Below are 9259 nucleotides of genomic sequence, written 5' to 3'. Positions count from 1 at the left end.
AGAAGTGTGAAAAATGTAATATACACACACACACAATTATTCGTAATGACAAGCTTTACAACTTTCGTAAAAATGTCAACTCCGAAATCCGACACTAATCCATAAACCTTATATTTAAATTTAACCGTCGGTTGTTATTTACATTTTATTCTACTCCCCGAATTTCATTTTTGAAAAGTGATCGTTTAACGGATGTAGAAAAATGAACAGTTCGAATCGGTGATATGACATTATGATATTTACGATTAACTAAAATTTGAGTTGATATTATATAGTTTCTAGAGACTTTATAAACTTCGAGCTATATCTTCATTATTGGTACACCTTTGCACATAATATCAACGATCTAAATCATTCATCTTCCTGCATCCCCTAAGAGATCATGCTTTCAAAATAGAAAATGTGAAAAAACAAAATTTGGTGAGAAGAATAGAGAGTAAATGTAAACGACAATTACGGGTAAATCTCTATTTATACTTTATGTGATTATAGTCCTAATCGAATACAACACTTTTTTTTGTTCTCAAGCTGTCTTTCCGCGTACCAAACGTAGTTACATAGCTCACGATTGAAAAGCCCAAAAGCCATTTTACGAAGAAAAAATAAATAAAAAAAAAACCAAAAGCCAGGGAAACAAGTACTTAAGAGGGTTTTGCTTTTCATTGGAGGGTCACAAGTTCGGCCAAATTGCATTTGTCTCTCAAAATATAAACTATTAATGTAAGCTGCCTATAAAGGGTAACGGGTCAAGTGGCCAGAGAGTTTCAGAGTTGTAAGAGCCGAGGTTTTAAAATATAGCGTGTGTTCTCTTCAGTTGGCCAAGATGAAGTTCTCCATCTGTTGTTTTCTGCTAATTCTGTCCTCCATCCTCTTGGTAAGCAAGTTTCATATCGATCGAATTCGTTCATCAATTTTAAACTTAATATAAAACTTTGATTTAATTCTCAACTAATTAATCCTTTGTTAATGGAACTTATATAGATGTCCCAGAACAGCTATGCAAGAAAAGACTCGGGAGACTACTGGAAGAGTGTGATGAATGACCAGCCCATGCCAGAAGCCATTAAAGACCTGTTTGTCCATCAAGAACATGAACATCAAGTGCCGTCAAAAGAAAAGAGCCATTTTGTTAAGGACTTTGACATGAGGCCGAATGCTATAATATACCATGGTGCTCATCATCATCAAGTGCCGTCGACAGAAAACAGACATTTTGTTAGGGACTTTGACATGAGGCCTAATGCTATTATATACCATGGTGCTCATCATCATCAAGTGCCGTCGACAGAAAACAGACATTTTGTTAGGGACTTTGACATGAGGCCTAATGCTATTATATACCATGGTGCTCATCATCATCATCATCAGGATCAACCTGCAGAAAATAAGCCCTTTTTCAACAAAGCATCATACATTCAAACAGTCAACCATGGCTAAATCAGATTTAGGATGATGATGGGGAACATGTTTTCCTGTGCTATGATCTATATATTAGACCAAGTTTGAAATAAAAATAGATCTCTCTCTCTCTCTCTCTCTCTCTCTCTCTCATTTGTACTATATATTCATAGTAGTGTTGAATTTCCATCACCTTTGATTTGTGCTGAATGTCTCAGGTTACAATTATTGAAATTATTTTGTGTGCTTTTAGCCATCTTGCCAAAGGCATCTAGTAACTGTGTGAAAGATGCATAATTAACAGTAGAAACTATTGCTTGTTAGTATCATGGGTTGAAGAAGTCACATCTAATGGAAATTTTGGCTTTTCCAAATATCAGATCAAGAGGGCTGAGATTTCAAGGATCTATTTATTATATACCTTTATTTATTTATTTATTTTTTTTGACAAACGATATTATGTATACTAAGAAAAGATGATGGATTAAGTTTCACAATGGGCTAATAATAATATAATTCAAAATTATCTTTGATAAGATGAATATCACTATATCATAGTACTAAATGATTACTTTAAATGATATTTTCTAATATCGACGACGATCACAAAAGATGATATTTCTGTAATTAAATATCAAAGAGTAATCATTCCTACTTGCCCATTTTTTATCAAAAAGGCTAGCCGTTTGTGGCAGATTATCAAAAAGGCTAGCCGTTTGTGCTCCCCTGTTGAAATATTGTTCATTCATGTATGTTTAAATAGCAAGTACGGTAGAAAGAATCATGAACAAAAGAGGCATGTCTTCTCTACATTTTTTAATTATTATCACAAATTCCAATCACTCATATAGAACCTATGAATGACAGATAATAGACTATATAAGTATCACCGACACCATGTTAGATAATCACTGTACTCCAAATTATAAACTTTCGAAAAATGATTCAACAATATATATTCAGCTCATAGTACCCTTTGGAGATATGGCGAAGAATAAAAAAATTTGAAAAAGCACCTCAAGATTGTAATTTTTATACAAAACACTTCAAGAGCTCAACTGGAGAAGAAAGAAAGAACATTTTATATGATCAATTTGTCATGTTTTAATTTGATTATTAGTATCGTAAAATCTTTTCGCCGTTATCAAATTATTTGGTCTTCTTTCTTCTAAACTATAAACTATTTGATACTAGGTTTTTTGTTCTAAATTTTACATGTGATATGCCCTAAAAATTTGATGATAAGTTTCACTTCAAAAGGGAGACGTGATTAGCAAATATCTCTAATTTAAAATGGAAAGTAAAGACGAATTGAACCATATTATTGCTAGTCCATTGTGAGTCTAACCTTCCCTTTCTCGTTAATATAGATAATATCGTATGTTAAAAAAAAAAAATAGAAACTAATGTTCTCAAGAGAACTTTAATTTATATGTGAAACTAGTCAACTATTTGTAATATCTCTCTAATAAAAGTAGAGTCCATTAACACATGAAGAGATAATACAAATTATGGTACACATAGATAGTAAAAGTAACATTTTTAACGTGAAAAATCCTTAAAAAGTGATTTAAGACAAAAATTAACTCTTAATTATGAGCCGTTCAAAAATAAAATCAAGGATGAGTTGAAGGGTTTGAGAGAAACTAGAGGTGGGATCAATTGGAACTTTGTAGTGTTGGGACGCTCGATAAAAAATTTGAGGCTCTTTGAGACTGAATGTTCTCCATTGTCAGTGCTCAATTATTCGTAATTAGACCAAAAAAATTAATTCAAATGCATGCTTCCAAAGGCACTGACTGACTGACTGAGTTCACTAGAAGGAGAAATTTTTATGGGAACTGGCTTCTCTGCTCTTCCAGTTCCCACATAAATTTTCATCTTTTTTTATTTGTGCGGTCACGGTTAAGTCATGTTTACATTTTATATTACTATTTTTTTTTATCTTATTATCTCTATAAAAAAAATCAATATAAAATGTTGACGTGGCTTAACTGTGATCGCGCAAAATAGGAAATGATGAGAATGTATGAGAACTGGGTATATAATACTTAGTATAATATAAGTGGACGAAGGAAAATAATTACTTCTTGCATGTTTGCCATTTGCTAACGAGAACACAGCCTCAAATGCTGAAAAACTTATGCATGTTTTCCATTTGCTCACCATGCGACTGCCTCAAACATTGAAAATTTTCTGCATGGTTGCCATATTTCAGTTTTTTACTACATTTCATAACAAATTGTTGTTGACTGAAACTGCAGGAGACGCATTGTTGTTTGTGCCAAGAGTACTTATCTTTACGTGGAAAAGGAAATCAACAAGAGACCTAGAATTTTTTTTTTTTTTTTTTAGTACAACGCTATATTTTACATTAAGAAAATGAAAGAGTTCGATAAGCCACACAAAGGGTAATCTAATTTGATATCAAATTCGTCATTTACGACATTTAAATCTAAGACCTCTTACTTACAAATAAAAAGAAATATCATCAGACCGTAATACTGAGTGAAAACAAGAGACCTAGTGTCACATCCCGGCCCGGGGCGGATCACTTCCCGGGCCCGACTCCACCACCGTAGCACGATATTGTCCGCTTTGGGCTTACCATTCCCTCACGGTTTTGTTTTTGGGAACTCACGAGCAACTTCCCAGTGGGTCACCCATCATGGGATTGCTCAAGCCCCCTTCTCGCTTAACTTCAGAGTTCCTACGGAACCCGAAGCCAGTGAGCTCCCAAAAGGCCTCGTGCTAGGTAGGGATGGGAATATACATATAAGTATCACTCCCCTGGGCGATGTGGGATGTCACAATCCACCCCCCTTAGGGGCCCGACGTCCTCGTCGGCACACCACGACCAGGGTTAGGCTCTGATACCAATTTGTCACATCCCGGCCCGGGGCGGATCACTTCCCGGGCCCGACTCCACCACCGTAGCACGATATTGTCCGCTTTGGGCTTACCATTCCCTCACGGTTTTGTTTTTGGGAACTCACGAGCAACTTCTCAGTGGGTCACCCATCATGGGATTGCTCAAGCCCCCTTCTCGCTTAACTTCGGAGTTCCTACGGAACCCGAAGCCAGTGAGCTCCCAAAAGGCCTCGTGCTAGGTAGGGATGAGAATATACATATAAGTATCACTCCCCTGGGCGATGTGGGATGTCACAATTAGAATTGAAGACCCCTAATTCGTTTCATTTTCCAGTTAGGAATTTTTCTATTTTCAGTAGTTTACTGTGTCCTTGATACATATGCATTTAAACCCAATTAGACAGCCAGTCTCTTGCATTTCTAACTTAATTCGTTTCATTTTCCAGTTAAGAATTTAAACGCCAATTAATTAGACAGCTAATTCTCAGCCTCTTGCATTTCTACCCTAATTCGTTTCATTTTTTCTGTCAGGAATTTCTCTATTTTCCTTATAAATGTATTTAAACTCTAATTAATTAGACAGCCAGCCTCTTGCATTTCTACCTTAGATCGTTTCATTTTCCTGTTAGGAATTTAAACTCTATTTAATTTGACAACTAATTTTCAGCCTCTTGCATATCTACCCTACTTCGTTTCATTTTTCAGTTAGGATCTTTTTCTATTGAAATTTCATTGTGTCACAAAATTGGACTGTTGACAAATAAGTCGTTCAAAATTCCCTTTTACAGTAAAAAAAAAAAAAAAACTCTTAAAACATTGCTTATTTACTGTAAATTAATGGTTTTTTTTCTTCTCTGTATATATTTTGATTGTTTTCACTAACATTGGTGAATTTTCAGGAAGAATGAAATCAACAAAGAGTAATGCATAGGAAACCAAAATTTTAATTCAAATTTGCAAACAAAATGATATGTTACCAATAGAAAATAAGCACCTTAATCAACGATTATGTAATAATCCAATCATCAACAACATCACTAAATTTGTAAATTTAATTTAAAAAATTTGATCTTCCTAGCATTATCCATGAACAAATAATGTCACTTGGTGGAAATTCAACAAACTCCAAAGAAGTTTAACCTTTTAACTTTATTCAAATTACATAACATTTTAGCATAAACTTAGTGAGAAAAAACCAACAGACTCCTGCATTAAAATTAAAATATTACATTGGAGTGGATGTTGGAACCCACACAAGATTATCAGCAGGAAAAAAATGGCACACAGGCGAAGACCCTGGATTAATCTTAAGCACATGAAATGAAGCATGATTAGGGCTCCACTGAGAGGTGTCCATGTGGCAAACAGCAACAGCATCTACTCGATCTCCATCCTCACCACCCAATAAAACTTTGTAAACCTTGTTCTTGCTTTCTTGGCTGTGACAGTAGAAAACTGCGTAAGGGTAAGGCAAGGTGTGACAAGCTACCATCTTTGTGGCGAAAATCTCTTTAGGCTCTTCCAAAATCGTGTAGTTTTGGAAGAGAGTAGTTGAATTGGTGAGATGGGTTGTGGCTACAACACTGAAACGGTTGTCGAATCCGAAGACGCCGCGTGCGAAATCAAGCATGGATTCTAAGGAAGTAGCACAGGACTTGATCTCTCCTTTGATGGGTGCAGTTTCACAATGTCTAAGAGTATCTTCCATGGCTTTGGCTTGGGGAGAGTCTTGAGAGAAGGAGAAGAATTGAAGAAGGTGGTGGAGCTGTTTTGATGAGAAGGGAATTGAATCGACTTCTTCTCTTGGCAATAAGGGGGGAGATTTTGAAAGGTTTCTTTTTGGAAAATAGATGGCCATCGTTTTCCCCAGCTTTAGGTCCTTCAAGGTGAAGAAAATCATATGTGAAGGGTCCATGTGATCCATGTGAGATGATGGATGAGCATGAACATGCTCCGTATGTGTTGTTTCCCACTGTTTTTCACTCATCTTCCTGCCCTCAATTCCCTGAGCACACTGCATAAATAAATGGAAGAGAAAATAAGACATGAAAATTTGAAAACTGCAACTAATTTCTAATAATTCTTTTGTAATTCAACAATACTAAATTAAAGAGAGAAAAAAGACTAAGGGAATGAAGTAAATATTACCATAACAAGCAGTAGCAGCAGAAGTAAGGCGGTCCAGAAAGCAAGTCCAGAACCCATGTTTCTTCCCTCACTAAAACTCCTTTCCGTTCTTTTCATCTGCTAATTCTGAAGGATCACAAAGATTGACTTGGAAAGTCTTTACTCATTTAATGGGTGAAAGGTGAGCATGTTTAATTTATTGTGGGAAATGCATCATTGACTTTAGGTGTTGGGCCCAATGGCTACCCACTTGTTATTGTCTCTTTATATTCTCGTCATTATATTTAGCCACTCGAAATTTTCATTATGGTCTATATTCCGTGAAAATATCAATAAAATCAGATAAAAATATGAAAAGGGAATGACGTTTAAACTGCACAAGATTCGAAGTCAAATTTTGATGAAAATCAACAAATTTCGACGATACTATTGACATATTGGTTAAATATATATCAACAAACTAACATGTGACATTCTCTTCAGTTTCATTTTAAATGTTCATGTTTTTTAGCAAATTTCATCATTAACTTCTATCGAATGCAACCGATATTAATATATCAAACAATATTTTTACACATTTACATATCGATATTTTCACTAATATTTGTAGACACATACCCTTCTATCTTTTACTCCGTATATCACCTAGAACATGGTGTCTAATTATTAAACATACCAAAGCCCTAAGCCCAAAGCCCAAATCTCCGGAAAGAGTTGATCTGTTTATGCTTTATTAAGTATACAGCTAAATTTATGATACATGTATACATGTATAGACTAAGAGCTCTTTTACATTCGTGTATTTCACCTAATCAAACCAATTTATCTTAAATATTGCAGATTCCGCTTGTAAAACAGAAACTATTCCTAAATGAAAAACATTTGCCAAAATTGTATGACCAGAAGAATTTCTGAATTAATAAAGAACTGTAAATTTCGTTGTTGTGGTCATGTTTCCAAAACCATCTGGAACGAAAGGATGAAGAATTTAGGAAGAAGACGAAGATGTATACACAATCCAACCATTCATCAGTAAAACCCAATCGTAAAACAAAGAACATATTTTATCTAATTTTTGGTTCTCATCTTTACTTAATATAGAAAGCAAATCTAGTTTGGAAGCCTTCCAAAAATTTGGAATCCTTATCTTGATTCTTCTCTATACTATGATCTGTAGGAGTGGGTTCGGTTCCGTCCGGTTCAATTTTTTCTTCTTTTTTTTTTTTTTCTTTTTTTTTTTTTTGTTTTGTTTGACTACTGTCCGATTTTGTCAGCTCGATTCGAGTTCAGTTCATTTTTGTTTTCCTAAAACTCCTTTGCCCACTATCAATTCAGAAAATGGAGACCAAGTTAAATAAGTACTAACGTTGCAGGTTACACTATCACTAGAGAGTTTCCCGAGGTTTGTGTGCTGCTAAAGGTTGACCTACTTGAGGACGTCGATGCATGCGCCAAGTTTGTTGACAGTGTTGGGAAAGTTGTCATCCACTTAAACTCTTTTGCGAAATGTCCTGCCTATTCAAGAAGGTCCTCCCTGATTGCTACCATGCATAAGACCTTGATCTTGGTAGTTGAGTCTATACAAGTTCATCAAGATGCTGTCAAGTGTGCTAAGGAGGCCGAAGTGGCATTCGTGGCTCAGCTTCACTCGGCTGCTGAAAATATCGAGAATCTCAAATCTGAACTCGCCGTTTTGAAAGGGTCTAATGTCTTTGCCCCCACTTCTTTGCATCTGGAGATTGCTTATCAGGAGGTCGCCCATTTAAATGCTAGGCTTAGTATGACTCAAGCGATGTTGGAAGCTGCAGAGAAGGAAATCAGTCGTGTTTCTCCGATGGTCGAGAACCTTGAGTGTGTCAATTCGGAGCTACAATCTGCTTGCTTTACCAAGGACGAGGAGCTTATCTTCATGCATGTTGAAGTGTCTCATCTCAAGGAGGTTGCCAGTAAGCTTGAGTCCAAGGAAGTGGATCTACAAGGTGCGCTGTCTGCTAACGAGAACCTAAAAAAGAAACTAGATGAGCTACAGGGCGTTCACACTAGGCTTGTTAAAGAGAATGTGCAGCTGAAGAATGAGAAAGCTGGTCACGAAGTGGCGCTTGCTTCTTGTCAAGTTGATTTCTACAAGCTTGGCTATGTAGGCCACCTTCAGGGAGACCATCAGATTATGAGTTTTCCAAGAAGGACTTCGAGACTTTTTCCATTTCTCCAGTTGATCTGCTTGATTTCTCATTTGAGGCTACCTCTGGTGAAGCAGCTGAGGGTCAGGCAGTCCAGGCAGGGACGGGTGATGATGAGCAGATGGAAGCTTTGGCTGCTGGGAGTGGTGCGGCTGCTGAAGGCGTGGCAATGGAGGAACAAGTGGTTGCGTAGGCTGCCAATGAGTAGTCTTTTTGCTTAGACTTAGGAATTTTCTTCTTTTCCTTTTTGTTTTGCTTTATTTGAGCTTTGCTGGCCTTTGAGCCAGTTTATCAATTTGCTAAAAATTTAATAAACAGCTTTCCTTGTTTTGCTTCAATCCTTCTATTTCGCTATGTTTTTGCAAAACTCTATCCTATAATGGTCGGCGGGGTGAGCTGCCTCAATGAAGCAGATGATCCCATGTCATCACTTAGGTTTTACCTTTGGCTTCGGGGCTTCTAGAGCTTTACCTGTAAGAAGAAAAAGTGTGAGATTTCTAACTTATAGAGCTGGCGGCCGAACTCGTTGCCTCCATAGGAAGCAAGTTATATCATGTGGCTACTATAGTTATGAGTTTCAGCTTTGGTTGGCTTCATGAGCATTAGCCCTCCCAGGGCCAACGGTCGAGCACGTACTTTGCTTAGAAAGCAAAGAAGTTCGTGGGGCTATTATGGTTGTATTC

General features: G+C 36.6%; 2 protein-coding genes across 3 annotated transcripts; one reads left to right on the top strand and one right to left on the bottom strand.

The window, feature by feature from the left end:
* Window positions 1–686: 686 nt before the first annotated feature.
* On the top strand, window positions 687–1608 carry LOC148693447 (uncharacterized). The gene is made up of 2 exons (XM_088677836.1): window positions 687–874; window positions 982–1608. The coding sequence occupies exons 1-2, from the start codon at window positions 824–826 to the stop codon at window positions 1435–1437; spliced, it is 507 nt and encodes a 168-aa protein (XP_088533962.1). The 5' UTR covers window positions 687–823; the 3' UTR covers window positions 1438–1608.
* A 3775-nt stretch (window positions 1609–5383) lies between these two features.
* Window positions 5384–6575, bottom strand: LOC137730201 (BURP domain protein USPL1). Of its 2 annotated transcripts, none has more exons than XM_068469271.2 (2): window positions 6418–6575; window positions 5384–6283 (listed from the first exon to the last, which is right to left on the bottom strand). In XM_068469271.2, exons 1-2 carry the CDS (start codon window positions 6511–6513, stop codon window positions 5495–5497), a joined length of 885 nt encoding a protein of 294 aa, XP_068325372.2. In that variant the 5' UTR covers window positions 6514–6575; the 3' UTR covers window positions 5384–5494. The 2 variants fall into 2 exon arrangements, with proteins under 2 accessions (XP_068325372.2, XP_088533961.1); XM_088677835.1 differs by having other exon boundaries at window positions 5384–6274; window positions 6418–6563.
* Window positions 6576–9259: the final 2684 nt, after the last annotated feature.

Source organism: Pyrus communis, chromosome 10 (genome assembly GCF_041283825.1).
Source record: "Pyrus communis isolate YQ-2024b chromosome 10, ASM4128382v1, whole genome shotgun sequence".
NCBI lineage: Eukaryota > Viridiplantae > Streptophyta > Magnoliopsida > Rosales > Rosaceae > Pyrus > Pyrus communis.
Note: the sequence above shows the minus strand (reverse complement) of the source record. Positions and strands in the feature narration are given on the sequence as shown.